Here is a 21,332-nt window from a genome sequence, read left to right as displayed (position 1 = left end):
TTTTGGGTAATGTCTTGGAGCTTATTAATTGTTGAGGCCACACTTATTAAAGTTTAGTCGTCTGCACTGTGAACTAAGCTAGCATCATTAACAGAGGTGTGCTGGTTAACAATAAATATATTAAATACAAGAAGATCCAAAATAGAGCCCTGAGGGACACCTGTAGTACCTGGTTGAAAGGATGAATAGGTTTGTTGTCATTTAACAGCTTGTTGCCTTCCAGATAGGTAACTAAGAAACCACAACAAGGAGTACAGTGAAAGTCCTATTGAGGAGAGTCAAATGAGCAATTGTTGGTGTGAGACAGTGTCAAGTGCCTTTGACAAGTCTAAGAACATGGTGGACCCAAGCAGACCATTGTTTCTATGTTGGTTTGTTACACTGGTAAAATGTAGTAGAGCATTAGCAGTACTGTGCTGGGGCCTAAAGCCATGTTGTGTTTCTGAGAACAGGTTATTTGAGGTTAGGTATTACATCAGCTGCATATGGATGCATTTATCTAATATTTTGGACAGTGGGGAGAGAGTCACTATTGGTCTATAGTTATTAAACTCTGTAGATGTGCTGCTTTGTGCAGTGGTATGATGCAGGATTTTTTCCACAGTGGTGGGACATATCCTTCTGCTATGGACCTATTAAGAAGGCTATGACTTCAATGGCCATTTTTAGGTAACCTAATGGCAGTTGGTCTACTGCTATGGAAGTAGTTTTTAGTTTAAGGAGCAACTTCATTATGAGCGAGGTGGGTACTGGACTAAAACTGAAAAGCTGTGGGAGGCTTTGGTTGGACAGGGGTACAGAGAAAGGGGGGGCAGATGTACTGGTATCTAAGGGAGAGAAAATATCGATCATATAAAGTAGAATTAAACTGCGTGGGGATAGAGTCTGTCATACTGTCTGTTTTTGGAGAGGGAGTGGCGGTCTTGACAGTGTGGAGTAATTTATTTAGTGATGACCAAAAACGTTTTGGGTTGTTCTGATGTCTGTCATGTAGGATTGTATAATATGTTTGCTTATCCTGTTTGACATGGGAGTTTTGCTTCAATCTTTGATGTTAGCCAGAAGTGATCTTTGCAGCACCTGCAATGTGCCCACTATTGACTCCTTCTGCAATTCATACAGAGTTGCATGTATCGGTAACATATTTAAGTATGTTTGTAAATTCCTTTTTATAAGACCTGTTGCTCCTACTACTGTTGTGCTGGTCTGGGTATCTTTCTTCCACATTGCCTTCGTTTCTGCCTGCATATCCTGGTATTTTATGACTTTGTGTCTCTCTGTACATAAGATACTGTAGTCACTTGGTGTAGCAATGTCAATGATCAATTCTATTTTTATCTTCTTTTCATGGACTACTATATCTGGATTTCTTGCATCTGTTTTTTAAACTGTTGGTAATGGGTGATCCCATGTGATATAAACTTCTTCATTTTCTACAGTGCTTTGTGGCTCATGTTTCTAATGCTTCCCAGCTACTTCAGTATTATAATGTTTGTACAATCTCCAATGCAACAGTCTTGCCTTATTATTATGCCTTTCGGTATACAGTCCTTCTGTCATTAGTATATCACAATCAGCAACAAGATGTGGTACTGTTTCCAATTCTGTTTTACAAAACCTAGTCGGTTTCTCCTACATGTTCAATGGACTTTGTAAACCAACGTGTATGCAGTCCACTATCTTGGGGCTCCAATCTTATCCTTTCATCTTTTGGTTTAAATTCACCTCTCCTTAACCATCCCTGCATTCGATCCTGATCAACATGAGATTGTTCAAGAGTTTTCTACACTTACAACTATATTTCCACATTTCTTGCCTTCTCATCTGATACTTCACCTTATATTCCTTCTGGGTTTTGTTTTTTTTTTTGGCACATTCAATGTCTGCCTGATTTTTATCTACTTCTGGTTTGATTTCCATTCCCTCTTGATACCAATATGCGTCTGCTAAACTAAGCAGGGAAGTCACCTTAGTCTTATTCGCCTCATGTTTTAAAACTTTCACTACATTTGGATTTTGTGAGGTCAGCAGACATATATGCAGTCCTACAACTGTAAATCTGTACTTGTAATCAATTTTGAAGAGGCCAACACCTCCTTCATAATGGGGAATATATAGCCTTGGTATACACTATTTTTTATAAATCATTTGATGAGCATGAAGTATCCTTCTTGTTTTCCTGTCCAACCAACACATTTTGAGGCCAGTCAATCACTCCAAATCTGTATCTTAGGGCAGGAAGATCAAACTGGTTTATAGCTTGGACTTTGTTCCTAGATGTCAGTGCTGTTTTCACTATTAATTTTAGTATTTTAAAATATTCCTTACTAAGCTTTATTTGCATTTGTTCATGCTTTATTGTTGATCCTTTATCATTTCCCAGGTATTTATACACTCCCTCTTGCTCAAGTTCTTTTATATCATATTCCTGTCCAAGGCTGATATTTTCTTTGTACTGCAGCTTTCCTGCATTAAAGGTTGTTTTTGCACATTTATCAAGACCAAATGACATTCTTATATCATCCGAAAAACTTGTAGTTATGCTTTCACTTCCTCTTCCGATGAACTGTACAGTTTTAAATCATCCACAAAAAGAAGTTGAGAATTGGTTACACTTTGTTGTTTTCTGGCAGCCAAATTGTAGTCATGACCTAATCTGTTAACTAGACAGCTTAATGGGTTAACGGCAAGACAAAAGATCAGTGGTGACAAAGAGTCACCCTGGAATATCCCCTTTTGAATTTTTACCTCTGGAATAATACATTTGTCCTTTATCGTGGTTTAACTGCAAAGTGGTTTGCCACTGCTTCATAATCACTATAATGTATTCAATCAGTGTAGGGTGTACCTTATACATTTTTAAGAACTCTTATCCATGAATGTGGAATACTGTCAAATGCTTTTTTTGTTGTCTGTCCATGCCATACTCACATTCTTCCCCTTTTTACAGTTATCCATTATGACTTTATTCAACAATAAACAATCTTTTGTCCCATATGACTTTCATTTGTTACCTTTTTGTTCCATTGCCATGACTGGGTTTTTTTTCTAAATAACTATAAACTTTGTTGGCATCAGTTTCGGTGTATAGTTTACACATCATCAGAAGGCAAGTTCTTGGTCTATAGTTTTTAGAATAGCTTGCATGTTTGCTCTTAAGTAGGAGTATTGTTTTTTCTGTTGTTAACCAGGTTGGTGTCTGTTTGGGGTGAGCATATAAATAGTTCTTACTCATGGCTGAATCTTCATGTAAAGATGTTAACACTTTTAGCCAGAAGTTCTAGGAGTTTTTCTTAATTTTGTTTTAGTCTCTCTAACCGTTGCGTCATCCAATTTCATATCCTGTACATTTGAACTTCTTATTCTTTCTTTTACGTCTTCTATCCATTCAGCATCTTTGTTATATTCTACATGATCTTCATAGATATTTCTCCAGAATGTATCTAATATTTCTTTTTTCGGTGGTGTTTCAATTCCTTTTGCCTTGTTTCCCAATTCTCTATAAAACTTTTCTGGGTCATCAATAAATTGCTTATTTTATACTTTTCCTTTATATTTATCTGCATATCTTCTAAGTTTTTTGCTTGTGTTGATATCTTTAGTTTATTATTTCTGATACTGCATGACAGATCCTGATATGTTCTGATACTGCGCATTGCTTTTATCACATCTATCTCTCTCTGAATATTTTTGTTGATCTGTTACCTCTTCTATACTCTTCTAACAGTGACACTTCTTGTCTTAATTGCTTTAGTTTTCTCTGTTCAATGCTACCACTGATGGCATTTGATTTCTCCCATTCCTTTCCCGTATTGCCCTGTGTTTTTGTGGTAAGACTATCTGTTATTAATTTAGCTGCACATTAACATATCCTGTTTACTTCTGTTATATTGCATGACTCTCTATGAATGGTCCAAATTACCGTGTTCACTTGTTTTATCAAACTTCAAACTTTTTGGGTTCTCTTGACTTTCTGCAGTTTCTTTCTTTCGTTGATCTTAACATGTCTGTCCATCTTTATTAAATTAAACAACTCTTCGCTTACATCATTTTCTTCTAAGCTGAAGGCACATTCTTTGTTCTCCATTTCCTGTGGGAGTAAGGTGATGGTTAGGGAATTTTTATAGATGATTATTACACCACCTGCAAACTTGTTTTGTTTATCATGCCTGAGTATATTGTATCCAGGGAGGGTGTGATCTCATTATCCTTTGTTTCTTTTCTTAACCATGTTTTGGTAACTGTAACTACATCAAGAGTGTATGTGGCAAGGTAGGCATGTATGTCATGGATTATATTCCACATACTTCTTAGATTCATATATAGTAAGGTGAGTTTGTGTTCATTTTTTTGTTGAGAAGCATTAGGTGACTGGTTTATTTAGGGTTTGGAAGTGATGGTTTTATGAACAGTGGGAACTGGGTTGCGGTGAATATCTCCACTAATTTTTTCAACTGATATTTTACAGAGGGAAGAGTGTGGCCAGTTATATTTGGTTTTAGTGTTGTGGTCTTATATTTCAGAAATCAGCTTACGTATTAGCAGTTCAACATCTCTTTTTACCTGTTGTAGATGCATACAAGGAAATTATGTTTGAAGAGCAAAAGTGCGATATTTTAACTGTTGAATTGGTCCACAGTAGATCTCCCCTGTTTTCCTTAAGAAGGATGAGAATTTGGATGTTCATAATCAAATGAGTCTTGCAGGTAGCCTCTTTGTGCCTCCCTTTTCGTGCTTTGACCAGACATCTTTGATCTCATCTAACAGCCTATTCTCCAAATTTTATCTTGTGTTCTAGGACCCACTTTCTCAAAGCAATGGTGTTTTCTTAGGTGATCCTTGAAGTGTTTGAAATATCTCCCACCATCCATTACTGATGTTCTCATTTCAAAGCTTTCATCTCTTCATTTTCAACCCCAGCTCTCACTTGCCATCTAACATGGGTGCGCTTGCATTATGTTACACATTTCTGTTCTTACAATGTGTAAATGGCAGTCTTTAAGTCAATCCTATTCCAGCCATTCCACTGCATATGAATAACTGTCTTTTACATTGTCTGTGGTAGCCAAGCTCCACTTCTTTTTATAAATGACATAAATGGGTTCAACCTTCAAAATTTAGCTGCACTGGTGCTCTGTGCCGTAGTAGATTGTCTCAGCTGAACCTCAAGGAACTATATGACTACCCAAATGTCACTTATTATGTAGTGCTAGTGCTATTGGGTTAGAATAATTAGCAGAAGGGGCTATAGTGTCAGTCTTCATCCATGAAAGATACTAAGTGCCAGACATTTGCAAGTGGTAGTGACATTGTCCAGTTTCACAGTACAGCTCAAACGATAGAATCAGCTCAGCTATGCTGCTTGTGAGTTTACATTTATAGAAATTTAATATATTGCAGTTATATATGTGTGTACAATACATGCATAGTATTTCTGATTAGTCTCATATGTGAATGAAATAGGATTACAGTTAAGTAATATTTACAGTTAAGTAATATTTACAGTTAAGTAATAATTCAAAAATGTTAAAGGTATACTTTGGAGAATATACACTGGTTTAACTGATTTAAATATATGTCGTTACCCAAATGTGATGGTTAGCAGTCTCTTTCTCTATAGATGGATAGACAGAGATAGATATGTGGATAAATTCATAGATGTGGATGGTCTGACTATGGCTAAGATATGTAGTATTATGATTGGGCTTCTGATGCTAGCTATTCTATTATGAGTATGAGACACAGATTCCAGAAGTTCACCTGGAGATCAAAGCTCAAGATATAAAGCTTGTCATCCATGTTGAAAACAGATAATAACAGGTTATAATCAACAAGTTGATCAACTTATTTGCAGTGACTGGAGTTTCATTTGCTACATATACTAACAAAAACTGTTTTACTGGCTTTGAAAGACAGTAAACACTAAAAAAACATAGCACTGTCAAACAGCAGCATACCTCTCAAGTTCCTTGCTTAAGAATTTTGGACAAATTCAAAAATAATGCTTGAGGGAGACAAGGGATCAAAAGGGACCATTTTAAATATCACTCTTATTCATTTAAAAAAGTTAATAGAAGAGCAGGTTTTGCATTAATAAACATTTTCTAAACAATACAAAATATAAAACTTTAATGTTTGGTATTATTGATTGAATGTAATCCTCAGTGATTTACCAGAAAATCAAAAAGTTTATGAGGGACAGGGCAAACATATGAGACAAATTCAGGGACAGTTGAGAAGCATGGACAGCAGACAGAAACAAAGCTGTTGCACCTGCTGTCACTCTTCTTTAGCAGGTAGCACTGTCCTTTGTTTGTGAAAGTGCTTAGGGAAGGAGTTAACAATTGCACTAAGGAAACTGTTAACAAGTTTATCTTTTTTCCAATACTGGATCACAATTTCAGCACTCCATGAACTAAAAAAGGTATTATAGTCAAAAAAAGATGGAATAAATTAGACAGTGGATAGTGAATTATAAAACCATATGAACCACTTTCCATGCTCAGGGTAATTATAAAGCCTATGTCAGGAACCTATAAAATAATAACCAGCGATACTCTGATTAATACAAAATAGCATCACATACTCAACCCCTGCAAACAGTGCCAATATATTAGTGAACAAATTCAGCTTAATATTTACCCCCATCTCCCCCAAATTGATCAAAGCATCTTAGCATTAATATGCTCCAAATTATCTCTGAGCAAGTTCCAAGTTCTCTTTCCAGGACTAAAAACACTAGCTCCATGACCCTGACTATCTCCATGGCCCTGACAATGTGCCAGTTTTTTTTTTCTTGGCAACACAAACACTGTTTGTGTAACTCATTATTACATCTATTCAGTCTCAGACTCTCTACTAGATTCATACCAGAAGTATGGAGAACTGTTGTTGTCAGACCACTACACAAAGGGGGACCCATGACTGACCAAGGGAGCTATAGACCATCACATTATCTGTAAAAGAATGGACAGCATCATTATGGACCTCATATATAAGGACATAGGCAGTTTTCAAATCATGAACCTTAACTAGTCTGGGTTTGGTAAGGCAGATCCTGCCTCTTTAACCTGGTGAACTTTTTTTGAACAAATCACTAAGGCATTGGACTCGGGCAAATTGGCCCACATGGCATACCTCTATTTGGTTAAAGTCTTTGATACCATTCAGGCATAATTGATAAACGAATCCAGTTAAGTGTAAGCCCTATGTTACCCGCTGTGATAACAAACAGGTTCATCAACAGAACCTAGTCTGTTAATGCTGCAGGCACACAGTCAGCTAAAAGAGTCATTACCAGCAGTGTCCCCCAGGAATCATTCTTGGGACTACTATTCTTTGATATACACTTCACTGACATTAAAGCAGAAAGAAGACTCTAAAAGCATGTGGCTGATGAAGTTTGCTGATGACTGCAAACTTGGAGCTATCATAAATACCCCGGATAATCTACATATGTTCATGCCAGCAACTGGTACTTGGACCATGGTTTCAAACTAAATGCCAAAAAATGCAACACTGTGTCCTTTGGCAAATTTTGGCACTCCTGTTCCTATCATATAGACAACACTCCCTAAAAATCAATTTGGTCATTAGAGACATGGGCACCTTCATTAACAATGAGCTATTTTTGGACCACCATGTGACCACTGTTGCTAGGAAATAATTTTGTTAGCCAGACTAATCTTCGGGTCATACCTTTTAGAACCAAGAAAGTCAATGTCACCCTCTGCCACTCACTGATCAGACCAATTATAGAATGTGATGCTTCTTTTGATATGTAGATGTCTAGGCATATGACCAAGCTCAAGAGACAGCAGCACTTTCTTATCAAATAAAGACATGTCCTTCTTATGTTAAGCAGAACGCATTTTTTATTTTTATTTATTTTACATTTGTTGAACGGGCTAGTCTAACTGGATACATGTCCATTTTCAGTAGAGGCCCGGGGAGAAAAGCTCCAAGCATAAGAATAACAATATAACAAAAGCAAACAAGTAAAATAAAGTAATAAAGCAACAGTACCATAGTAACATAGGTAAAATGAGAAAAGCAAATGGGACTAACAAACAGTGACTAGAAAACATTTAGGCAAAAGCTAGACCAGACGTAAACAAGCAAATGCACCAGACAGCACCAGGGCAATTGCAGAAAGAACAAAGTTCCCAAATCCTATCAAATTACTAAGAATAAAACAAGAGGAGAGAAATAAGTTTTGGAGGCAAGAGGGAGGGGTAGGGTTGAAATAGGAGTGAAATACAAGTTTCAGTCTGGGTTTGCACAAGGACAGAGCCACTTAAAGTTAGTATTAAAGTAGGTTACAGCCTCATTAAGTTCCAGATATGTTAGATGTTCTTTTATTTGTTTTTTAAATTGAGAAGCAGATGCTAGGGTAGATAGTTCAGGAGGGAGCTGATTCCATTTTTTTCCTATAGTGTTTGAGAAAAGAGAGTCACCAGCTTTGTTGTTTGATTTAGTTAAGGAGACTAGTTTATTTGCAGAACGTAGTGTAGCCAGATTTTTATATGGAGAGATCAGATTAGAGAGGATGGGGGTATTGTTGGGGTGATATAGGATCTTTTGTGTCATAAGTAACTGTTGACAGAGTATATGGTTCTGTAATTCTAACCATCCTAGTTGTTTAAGGTTAAGGCAGTGGTGGGTTTTAAAGGGAGAGCATGTGATGAATCTAGCAATGCTATTATAGCAGGTAGATAGTTTGGAGATGTTTTTTGATAGGTCGGTATATATAGCAGAGGCATAGAAAAGGGTAGAAATGAGGTGAGTTTGTGCGATAGTTTGCCTGGCTGAGGGTGTAAGGAAGGGTTTGATTCTGTAGAGGGTACCAATTTTTTTGTTAACAGTCTTTATGGTGGAGTTAATATGGTCATCAAAGTTAAGATGATTGTCGATTGTGACACCTAGTAGGCGGGTGGTAGTATCTGGTGCTATATTAGTAGCATTATTGGAGGTTATAGAGAAGAATGGAGTGGGTGACTTATGAGATGGTGTAAAAAGTAGTAGTTTTGGTTTTTTTTGGATTCAGAAGAAGACGATGTTGCATGAACCAGTTTTCTACTTTTTGGAATACAGTTTGGGTTAGGGATTGGAGTGAGGGTATATTATTGGTAGTACAGATTAAGGTAGAGTCATCTGCATATTGGATGCAAGTGGCGTGGGGTATGTTCAAGTGGAGATCGTTAATAAATATGGAAAAAAGAAGTGGACCTAAGATCGAGCCTTAAGGGACTCCAATATTAACAGGAAGTAAGGAAGACAAATTGTTATCCCAGAGTACAGCTTGCTGTCTATTTTGAAGATAACATCTGAACCATTGTAATGCTTGTAGGTCGAGAAAAAGGTGCTTTAGTTTTTCAAGAAGTAGGGTATGATTAACCATATCAAAGACTTTTGACAGGTCTAAAAATAGTGCAGCGGAAAAGGAGTTATTATTGCGGTTTTTGTTTATAGTGTCAGTGAAGGAGAGAAGAGCAGTAGTAGTAGTATGAAATGGTCTAAAGCCATGTTGGCAGTTGGCTAGTAGGTTGTTTTGTAGAAGGTGGTTAAGTATTTGTTTGTGAATACATTTTTCCATTATTTTGGCTAATGGGGAGAGTAAGGCAATAGGTCGGTAGTTAGAGAGGTCAATTGAAGTTCCACCTTTGTGTAGACGGATAATGTGTGATATTTTCCATATGGTAGGGATTTTGCCTTCAGTGATGGTTCTGTTAATCAGGATAGATATGGGGTAGTCAATGGCCTGTGCAGCAATTTGTAGGTATTCCGATGGGAGATGGTCAGCGGATGGGGTACAAGGTTTTAGTTTAGTAAGAAGTTTGTAAATAAGAGATGTTGGAACAGGGTGTATATGAAAGGTTGGGGAAGAAGTATTAGAGGTATTCAATTGTGAAGCAGGTAAAGGTGGTAGAGAGTTAGCTAGAGATTGAATGGCTTCTGTAAAGTATTTATTAAAGGCATCAGGGATTAGGTTGGAATTATTTTGGTTGAAACCTACAGGGGTGGGAGTAGTAGTGTTTCCTGGCTGAAGAAGTTTATTAATTCCTGACCAAAATTTTTTTGGCGTATGTTGTGAAGTTTGTTGGAGGTTTAGGTAGAAGTCTTTTTTATCCCTAAGGGTATCTCTCTTGGTAGCATTTCTTAATTGTTTGAAGAGAAGGTGATCAGATGGGCATTTGGTAGTTCTCCATTTAGCCCAAATTTTGTTTCTAAGTAGCATTTTCTGCCTAGTTTGTTTAGTTAGCCAAGGGGCAGATTTGGTTCTTATTCTAATGGAGCGGTATGGTGAATGGTGATTTAGTATTTGAATAAAGTTAGTATTAAAGTAGGTTACAGCCTCATTAAGTTCCAGATATGTTAGTGGTGACCAATTACATGCTTTTAGTTCGTTTATAAAACTGTCAGGATTAAAGTGATTTTTGAGCGTGAGGTTATAAGATTAGGAGTATTTGGAATGTGAACCTTTTGTCTGATAATGTAAGTAAGCATATGGTCACTGATATTATCAGGAAGGGTTCCTGGAGTATAGTTGTTAGGATGGCTATTGATAAGGATCCAATCAAGGGTAGATTCTTTACTGTTAGGTTTGTGAATTCTAGTAGGAGTAGTTATTAATTGAGAGAAGCCAAAAAGATTTAAGTGGTTAGTTGGGGTCAGTGGTTAGTTGGGCATTAAACCTCTCTCATTCCTTTTGTATCCTTCCAGAGATCTCTGCCTTGTCTACACACCCTCAAAAGATCCTGCCCTATGTAACCTCCTACACAACCACAAAACTAATCCCAACCTAAGCATCCGCTGAAGAGACCTGAAGTACTACCTACACACATACAGTAGCTGTTGGTGGGATAGGTGTTTTTGGACTAGACATCCCTTAGAGGTAAAGAACAGTAGCTCCATAACCCTTTTTAAGTATAATCTGGACAACTGGTTGTCAGTCAGTACACACACACACACACACACACACACACACACACACACACACACACACACACACACACACACACACACACACATCAGTCTGACACCTCTAGCCCTTATGGATAGAGGCCTGTACTAACTAAGGGTCTGGTACTAATTCATGTCTTGGTAAACTGATGGGATCGATGACTAGGCTACAAAGGGTCCACTGGATCAAGAGCTTAGTATGAACCCATGAACCTACAAATATATTAGAATTTTCCAGAGGAGACATGTCCCATACCATCCCATCCCTCAGTGAAAGATGGCCTAAACTGCTACACCACTGCAAACTAAATATACTTACTCTCAGGTTGCAGTATATTAGATAGATATAAGGGATACTTGGTTTTCTGCAAAAGCAAGTATTCTCTTTAATCCAAGGTAGTATCACCTTCCAAGCAGTATACTTAGTTTATATGGCATCAGGGGAAATGTCCCCACAGAGTTATCTGCACTTATGTTCTATGTTTTGCTTATGTGTGGAGACATATCTCCAGTAAAATAATGCACCCAGTTAGGTTTCAGTTTTTGTATAGTTTCAAGATCCTCTCAAACACCTTACACACCAAAATTGAAATACAATGCAACAGAGCCACCCAGTGGTGTAAACATGACTTCAGATGATTGTCACTGTTGAAGTGACACCCCGACCCCATGTGCAAAAAATGGGAAAAGGGGTTGTGGATCAATGGATAAATTAAACTATGTAAATTTAGTTTGAAACATTAATTTTTAATCCTTTTAGATAGTTTTACTGTAAAAGAGAAATGTGTTTTGGTATTACTGTTTTGTTGATATATTCCTGTATACTACATTTCTGGTAAATAAGAGTCTCTGCAATTCCAACTTTGACTTACACAGTTAGTACCTGCTATTGACCCTGTAGTTATGTGATTTCTTACAGATTTTCAGAATTAATCAGCAGTGTAACAGCTGTGGAGTGGTTTACATAAAATGCTTTTATGTGTTCATATTGTTTGCTTCTAGTTGTCTCCTACATGTTCTATATGGCCTTATGGTCCACAGTGAGTGTGAAAAGAGTCACTCTCCAGTCTTATAATCTGGTTAACAATCTTTAAATAAATAAATACACATAACTAGACAACACACAAACTTTTGTACTACTGAAATTCATGGACTCACAGTTTCACTTTTATGGATAGCAGAGTTGTTGTAAGTATACTTATCTCTCATGTACCTACCTACACATACAAATATACACTTACACACACACACACACACATATATATATATATATATATATATATATATATATATATATATATATATATATGGTTCTAGGTCATACTTAAAATAATCTAAACAGAATAACAATGACAGCAAAAAATATTGACAGAAAAATATCTAAATTCTAAAACATCTAAACACAAAATACTGACAACATCAAAGTTATACTAGGGGAGGGTTATGTCCTTCCCTACTGTTATGTGAACTCAGAGTTGGTATATATAATTAGCAGGGATCTATATTAAATTATCAAAAGCTGCTGTGAATGAACAGCGTTTCATCAAATATGCCATTCATCGATTTCTGCTCTTGTGGGGGGCTGCGTCCCCCACACCCCCCACTAATTATATATACCAACTCTGAGATCGCACTACAGTGAGGAAAGGGCACATTTCTCGATCCTCTCTGTATCACAATCTCACTATGAACAGTTCAGTGAACGGCATGTTCGATGTAAGACACCGAAAATGCCATTCACTTAACAGTCTTTTAGATAATTTAATAGGGACCCAATTAGCAGAGGACTGCAAAGAGACTTGACCCCCTAAAAAAAATTTCTTTTAGATTGTTTAGATTTTGTTAATATTTTGTGTTTAGATATTTTTGAGTTTAGGTACTTTTTCTGACTATATTGAGCTATTTAGATTATTTTAAGCATATAATATATATAATGTGTGTGTGTGTGTGTGTGTGTGTGTCTGTGTGAATTTGTATATATAGTTATTGCTGTTTGAGTACTGAGTAAATGGACTGTTCTGTTGACCTTTTTCAATCAAGAGTGTCAGTGGTGAAACATTTAGCACACTCACCTTTGTTGAGGAAGACCAGAATCCTGGGGGTTCTCGTCTTCCTTCAGGTGAATGGCTTGCTATTATTATAATGTAGTGTTAAAGCGGTGCTGCACTCTGAATGTATCATCCATCTGATGAGATGTTAAACCAAGGCCCCAATTGTTTAAGATGATAGTAGCTGAGGTGGATATAAAAGATCCCATGGTATACATCAAAAAGAGAATGGAAAGTTCCCTGATGGCCTAGTCAAATTTCCCCTAGTCATATAAATACCACCTCATGTCTCCCCTGAAAGTGACCAGTAGCCTTGCGGGACTTACCTAGTCAAAGAAGAATAAATAAATAAAACCTGGGCTCAAAGAGCAAACACAAAGCAATGAATACAAGGTATACAATTTGAGCAACAAACAAGGATTGTCTATGCTCCCATGTAGTAATGGTGACCTTTTTCATCGTAATCTGCTCTCTAGTCAGTAAATAAATCTTTTTTGATATTCCAGTTCTGTCATTATATACAGTTATTTACTTCAATGTGTGTTTGTATTAAAACAAACATCAGAAATGTTTAACTGCCTGAAACTCTTAGGTTCATAGGTTCATAGGTAGGTACTAGGCTATCTGCCCTAGGGCATTTATAAGCCTAGCCAGAATGTGTTGGCTTTCGCCACCCTTTTAGACTAGATTCCCAAGCATCTGTCCAGCAGGGCCATAGAAGTGATCCCAGGAGTAAATTTACGATTTCCCATCCACTCATCAAGATTTCTCTTGAAGAGGGTCAGCGAGGGGCTCTGCCTAACATGAACTGGGATTCTATTCCAGAGAAAGGGAAGCCTCTGGGATACGAATCTGTCCCTCCAGCATGTCCTATTTATTGTTGTGCTGAGGTTTAAATCCATGGAGCGTGTAGCTCTAATGGATTTGGCTTTCTTGAAGTGGAGCATGTCCATCAATTCCGGGTTAGACATGGCCTTGTATGTCAGGCAGAGATCGCCTCTGAGTAGGCGGTAAGCAACTGAGTAGAGCTGGAGTTTCTTTAGTAGAGTAGCATAGGGCATCTGAAGCCCACGATCCTCTTGGTGAGGCAATTTTGAGGTCTCTCCAGCTGTTGCAGGTGTCTGGTGCATCCCAAATGGGGTGTTGTACTCAATTAAGGGCCTGTTGAGCGATGATAGTAGAGGGGCAAAATGACCTCTCTTGATCTAGATGTGAACCCTTTTGTGATTACGTGAGCTATATAGAAGGTTTTTCTAACCACTTTGGCAATGTGATTGTCAAAGGAGAGGTTTCTATCTACTTGGGTCCCCAGATCCCTAATAACTTCTTCCATACTTAGTGGATTTCCTCCTATGTGGTAGTTTGTGGGCACTTTGTTTTTCCCAAAAGGGATGACTATGCACTTTTTGGCATTTAGTTTAAGGCCATGATTTTGACACCAGGTATCCATCTCTGTAAGACCCTTCTGGAGGATGCTTGTGTCGGCCGGAGAGTCGATTATGCTCCCAGCTTGCAATCATCTGCAAACTTGGTCAGCCACAGTCCTCCCATGCTTGCCTGTACCTCAGAGAAGTATATACCAAACAAGAGGGGTCTCAGGACCGAGCCCTTTGGGACGCCACTTGTAACCAGTTTAGAGTCGGACATGGCACCCGCAACTCTGACCATGTGAGTTATATCTCTGAGCCAGTTTGCAACCCATCTTGTGACATATGGGTTGATATTTAAGCTGGTAGGCTTATTTATGATGCCAGAGTGGAGTATTGTGTCAAAGGCCTTTGCGAGGTCCAGGTAGGCTGTGTAGACTACCTTTCTCTCATCTATGGCTTTGGTGGCTATTTCAAAAAAGTCAACTACGTTTAGGAGGCAAGATCTGCCTTTATCAAAGCCGAATTGGGTAGGGTCCAGTGTCTGGAGGTTCCCAATGTCTTTATTTATGAGATCCATGATGATGCGCTCCATAGCCTTGCAGACCAGGCTAGTCAGGCTTATGGGGCGATAGTTCCTGGGATCCGTTGTGGTGCCACCTTTGTGGAGCGGGATTAATTTTGCTGTACGCCATTCTTTGGGTACATAACCTGTGGTAAGGCTGAGTTGGAACAGTGAGTTTATGTGAGGGTTTAGTTCTTTTTGGAGCTCGTGTAAGACGCAGCCCAGGATACCATCCGGTCCCATTGATGCTGTGTTTTTTACTTTGAAAAGGGCTGCTTTCACCTGTGTGTCTATGATGACTGGGGGACTGCATTCTTCTGGGATAGACACAGGCCCTTTTGGGGGGGAAGGGGGGGGTAAAGTTTGCACTGAACCTGTCCGCCAGGATGTTGGCAACGTCAGTGGGTTCAGTGCATTTTGTGCCATTTTGCACTAGCTCAGAGCAGTTGAATTACTCCTGTAACTAAAATTTACTATAGCGGCTTATATACATGCAAAATGTGCTTTAGAAACTGTATGATACAACATTCAAGTGGTTCTGATGGACTTAAGAATTTCAAAAGAGAATCCAAAGAAATGTACATACCTCTAATACCTTAAGGCAGCAATACTTCTTCAATAGTTATATGTTGTACCCACAAAGTAAACATAACACTTGGCATGTTTACACCTAGGATTCAAGAAGCTTATCTGCTGACATGTATGTATTTTGCCTTCTGGCGATCCACAATACAGAAGGCCATCTTGAGGAGGTAGATGTGAGCTGCACTGAAGGAGAAGGAGGCTAGCATGAGGCAACAGTTTGGGATAAGAAGACATGTTTTGTTGACTCAAGCACCTGAAGCAATACTGCTAAGGTTTGATTTCTGTAATGAATTCTTAACTGCACTGTGTAATGGTTAGGACATACAACCAAAATAATGTAACACAGCTGCCCCATGCAGTAAGGGATTTGGAGGTGCACAATATCTGCCAGCATACTGAACAGGCTGCTGGGAGAACTGTCAACTGTTGCAGTAATTGTGAGGAAGGAGGAAGGGAAGTCTGATTGTTAGTGATGTAACTCAGATATACAGACTGACCTCTGATGTGCTGTTTTGGAGGTGAGCTAATCTGTGACAGCATAGATACACTGGGACTAAGATAACAATCATCTTTAGCATCAGCAGGTTAGGAAGAGAAGCCAATAACTGTTCTCTTACATATGGCTGTAACCACTCACTGACATACCAAACAGACTGAGGATACAGGAGATACTGATATTTATGAAACCAGGTCAGACACTGCTTGTAGGCTGATCATCAGCAAAATTAATGGAGTTGTATTAAGCTGGAATTAAGCCATTGTGTTTTGATATATGGGGGAGGCATATGTTCGGGGAATCTGATCACTAAGTGTGGGGATCAGGATTACAAGTAGCCCCTAAACATTGCTGGGTTGTAAAGAAGTTATGAGATTCAGAATTTCTAGGACACGTGAAAAAGTTTAGTGGGTTTAGTCACGGGGAATGGAGTAACACTGTATTAGTTTCAGAAAACATATGCTCCATTGGAATCTTTGTGCATGTAGCTCTGGCACTGTGATGGAAACACCACTGAGACCATATAGCCCTGACATTATAATGGAAACATCACCAAGACCATGTAGCTATGATATGGCAAGGGAAACACCAGTGAGACCCTGTAGCTCAGGCATTGTGATGAAAATACCACTGACACCATGTAGCTCTTTACTGTAATAGAAACACCATTAAGACCATGTAGCTTTGAAACTGTGACAGAAACACCACTGAGACCATGTAGCTCTGAAACTATGATAGAAACATCATTAAGGCCATGTAGCTCTGACGCTGTGATAGAAACAACACTGAGACCATGTAGCTCTGGCATTGTGATGGAAACACCACTGAGACCATGCAACTCTGGCATTGTGACAGAAACACCACTGAGACCACAGGTTCATAGGTTCATGAATATATACAAGGCTAAAGACCACAAGGGCCTTTATTAGTCTAGCCATGCATCCCAAATTTATCCAACACATTTTGGTGCCCTAGAGATTATTTTAAGGATTATATGTAAGCTAGGGTATGGATGGTCAATCATTTATAAACTACATCTGTCCATTAGAGATATAAGCGCCAGACCAGGGGTGGATTTCCAATTTCCCTTCCACTGGTCCAGGTTACACTTCAGTAGGCTGAGGGAAGGAATCTGCTTCATATGGATGAGAAGCCTGTTTCAGTGAAGTGGTATTCTCTGGGACATATACCGCTCCCTCCAGCATGTCCTATTTATGTTGCAAGCAAGGTTTAAGTCCCTAAATTGGGTAGTTCTGATGCTATTCATTTTGCAGATATGCAAAAGGGCCACCAGAGCAGGTTCCAAAGATGCTTTGTATGCCAGACATAGATCACCCCTCAACAGTTTGTAGTAAACAGAGTATAGAGACAGGCCTTTGAGAAGATCTGCATAGGACATGTTGTTAATGCCCTATATTCTTTTTGTGAGGAACCTCTATGGACATTCTATTTGTTGCATGTGCCTGGTCAGGTACATACCGAAGGGGGGTACTGTACTCAACGACTGATTTGATGAAAGCTGAATACAGTGTAAAAATGATTTACTTGGACCTAGATGTTATACCCTTGCCTATAAGCTGAACAAGACAGAATTATTTCCTTACTAACTTCGATACACATTGGTCGAAAGGTTACTGTCTACATATATCCCCAAATCCCTGACTACTGGATCAACTCTTAGGGGTATTTTATCACTGACATAATTTCTTGGAATAGCTAACTTCCCAATGAGCACTGTTATGCAATTCTTGGTAATTAGTTTTAAACCATGGCTCTTGCACTGGTCATTTGTCTGTGATAGACCTTCTTGTTTAAATTAGTGACATGGAGGATTCTATGATAGCTCATAGTTTGCAATCATCTGCAGACTTGGTCAGCCAGTGGCCCCTGGCATTGTCCTTGACCTCTGAGAAGTAGATGCCAAAAATGGAGAACACTCAGAACTGAGTCCTGAGGGACTCAATCAGTGACCAGCCTCTTTATGGAGGTGTATCCCCTACCCTAACTTCCCGGGTTATATCTGAGACCCATCAGGCTATCCAGTGATTAACACAGGGGTTTATGCTTAATTCCATGAATTTGTTTACAATGCCTGAGTGGGGTACTGCATCAAATACCTTCACCAGGTCAAGGTAGGCAGTATGCACTGTTTTGCCCTCATCCATTACCTTGGTGACCTTCTCAAAGAAGTCCAGATTGAGTTGGTATAACCTGCTATTGAAGAAACCAAACTGGGTTGGATCCAGAGTATGGTTTCCTATGTCATTATTAGCCACTTCCATAACAATTCTTTCCATGGCTTTGTATTTGAGACTAGGTAGATTTATGGGTCTGAAGTTACCAGGATCCGTTGATTACCCACCCTTGTGCAAAGGGATAACTGTTGCAGTTCTCATTTCATGTGTCCCAAAGCCTATTTGGAGGATACAGTTAAATGGTGACTCCAGTGGTCTTAAAGGTTTATGTTTCATGCTATTTAGGAGGCATTCTGTGACATTATTAGAGCCCATTGATGCAGTGTTCTGGGATTTGGAATGTGCATTTTGGACTGCTCCCTAGTGATAGTTGGGGAGGGGGGTATGTTTGATGGTATTTTTGGGAGTGGCTGGGAGGAAGAGGGGAATAAAATTTTAGCTGAATTTTTCAGACAATAGATTTGCTACATCTTTTCTCTCCATGTAGGTGGTTTCATTTACCATTAGGTCTACACATTGATGTATACTGCCTTTGAGGTTGGAGACATGGCTAAAGAAAACCTTATAGTTGTCCTTGGCCTGGAAGGCTATTTTTACCTCAACCTTGGCTTTGGTTTGTTGATTTGTTTGTTTGTTTGTTTAGATTAATGAGAGAGTTTTTATCGCACTGGTCAAAGCAGTTCCTAATTTTTGTCACAACTTTATTCCTTTTGTTGTAAAAATAACTGATGTTTGGATTCTACCAGGATGGTTTGTTTTTTAAGTTTGCTCCAAGCTCATTTCTGGTAGCCATGGATGTCTCTCTGCATCTATTAACACAATTGTACAGAACATCTATGAGCAATTCTGCAAAGACAGAAGTGTTGTCAGTGTTTGGAGGGCTTTAAATTTTGCCAGTTTATCATTCCTAACTGGGAAAAGCCGAAAGATACAATAACAACAACAACATCATTTAATAATAATAAGTTTGCCTTAGAATAGTTCTTAAATGTTATAGGGTTAGCTGGAGTTCCAGGTTTGATTTTTATTTCAAAGGAGACAGTTTGATGGTCCAACTTTGCCAGAGAGGATATTACAATGGCAGGGGTGCAGCATCCTCCAGGGTGTTTGGGTTTAAAATACCTGGGAATCCCTAGGCCTGTATGCATGGGACTCTGTATGACTCCCAGTTTATAACGGGGCAGTTAAAGTCACCCATGAATATAGTATTTGGCTGAATGGTTAGTGTCTCCAGTAGGTTTAAGTATGAGAGGGTGACCCACACCTTGCACAATTTGGTAAGGGATTTCCATATGGTAATTTGGATGTGGTGAAGCTCAAGTGCATCATCTTGTTTAACCATCCTTGAGGTGAGTTTGTTACTGAAGTAGACTGAGGCACCTCCACCTTTAGTTCATGCCTGTGCAGTAGCTGGACTAAATGTGTGACGGCAGTGTAACCCTGCACTGACAGGTTGCTTTCTGTGGTTTTAAACTATGTAGCTCAGACATTGTGATGGGAACACCAGTGAAACCAGCATCCCTGAAAAGTTAGATTGCTACTGCTGGTAGATCTATTTAAAAGTACTTTGCATGCCAGTAACACAGCTGCAGTGGTATAGTAAATTCAAATACACAGAGCATGGATCCTTCAAATATTAGGAAATGTACTCTGTTAAACATGACACAAGCCTGGAGAAAGAGGTTTCTGCTAGACATAAAATCATCAAGAATCCCGGCCTCCATGTCATATTCTCCCTAGCTGCAGTCCAGAAGCAAATATAATACTAAGTATATGGATTTTGTAACCATCACCTCAATTGTTGATGTTCCTGAAAGTATAAACAAGAACAAGATTATCTTGCTTTGTAAGATAAAAAGAATCTAGCAATACCTGTCTAAATTAATCATACTGGGCATAAGTAACATGCCCTATGCAGACTGCCTCAAGGTCCAATCCCTGGATTCTGTCTTCTACAAGCTGCTGAGGGGAGATATATGCTTGGCATACAAGGCATCATCACATGAGACCCACCCTGATGGACCTCCTGCATATCCACAGAACAAACAGCACCACAATTACCCATTCTAAAGACGTAAGCCTTGCCTGAGATATAAATAGGCCCTGCTGTTGAGAGAGGTATGTATCCCAGAGACTACCCCTTCTCTGGAACAGGCTCCCCATCCATGTAAAGCAGAGTATCTCCCTAACTCAAATCAAGTTTAACTTGGACAACTGGATGGTGAACGGAAAATTTATCCCTGGTTTAGCACCTATGTCTCTAACAGACACAAGTAGCATGTAAGTGGTTAATTTCCCAAGCCCCTGCTTGTAAATGTTTCACCTCCCAAGCCTTGCTTAAACTTATCATGGGTACCAGAACTTATCAGAGATTTGAGGTGCATACCTAGGTTTAAAAAGGCCGTTAGCCTAGTAAACACCAACGAACCTATGCTTATGCAATAGTTTGAAACATTTGCTTTTAGACATAAACGTATTCTACAATATGTAGTAAAGGGATACAGTACCACACTTTCTGTTACTTTAAATTAATTTTGCCTCTTGAAAGCACAGGCATATATGAATCTACTTCCAGAGAAAGGATGTGGACCATGATGGACTAAATTATGTATGCATTTATTCAAACATAATGTACATCAACACAGACCAACTAATAAATGCCTCACATATTCAAAGTACATATTTATGTTGTTATAATGAGTGCACTCTTACCTCCTGGGAAATTACAGCCTATTCCCACAATGGCAATCTCTTCCCCAGTGTAATCCATACTAGTCTAGGATGAAAACTGTTAAATTAAAAAAATTTGCATTTTTAATCAAATGGGAACATTTGACTTTACACAACATGTATCAGACTGAACACAGTATAACTAATAATCATTAGCTGACTTAGTGCTTAAAAGTGAACCAGTATCTGGACTTCAGAAGTGAAAGTATTTTGACTTGTTAAAAAAAAATCTTACATCATTTGTTAGATATTATGAATATAAGAGTGAAATTAATTCTGTTGTAAATATGCTGAAAGAAAAAGTTTGCTTGAATATACGTATAGAGTTTACAATGTGCATTCATACTATATGTATAACAGACAGGCTTCTCTTCACAGCATCAG

The 21,332-nt window shown here is 38.6% G+C and overlaps 1 protein-coding gene across 1 annotated transcript in view; it reads right to left on the bottom strand.

Moving 5' to 3' along the window:
* LOC122801200 (putative uncharacterized protein encoded by LINC00614) overlaps window positions 1-20,991 on the bottom strand; it is a 136,075-nt gene extending 115,084 nt beyond the window's left edge. Inside the window, exon 1 of the mRNA XM_044070757.1 lies at window positions 20,931-20,991. Within this exon, the coding sequence (XP_043926692.1) occupies window positions 20,931-20,988 (58 nt within the window). The 5' untranslated portion in view covers window positions 20,989-20,991. The remainder of the gene's footprint in view (window positions 1-20,930) is intronic.
* Between the last annotated feature and the right edge of the window lie 341 nt (window positions 20,992-21,332).

This window comes from Protopterus annectens, chromosome 4.part1 (genome assembly GCF_019279795.1).
Source record: "Protopterus annectens isolate FY-2018-M chromosome 4.part1, PAN1.0, whole genome shotgun sequence".
NCBI classification, from domain to species: domain Eukaryota; kingdom Metazoa; phylum Chordata; order Ceratodontiformes; family Protopteridae; genus Protopterus; species Protopterus annectens.
This window is presented reverse-complemented; position numbering and strand designations above follow the sequence as displayed.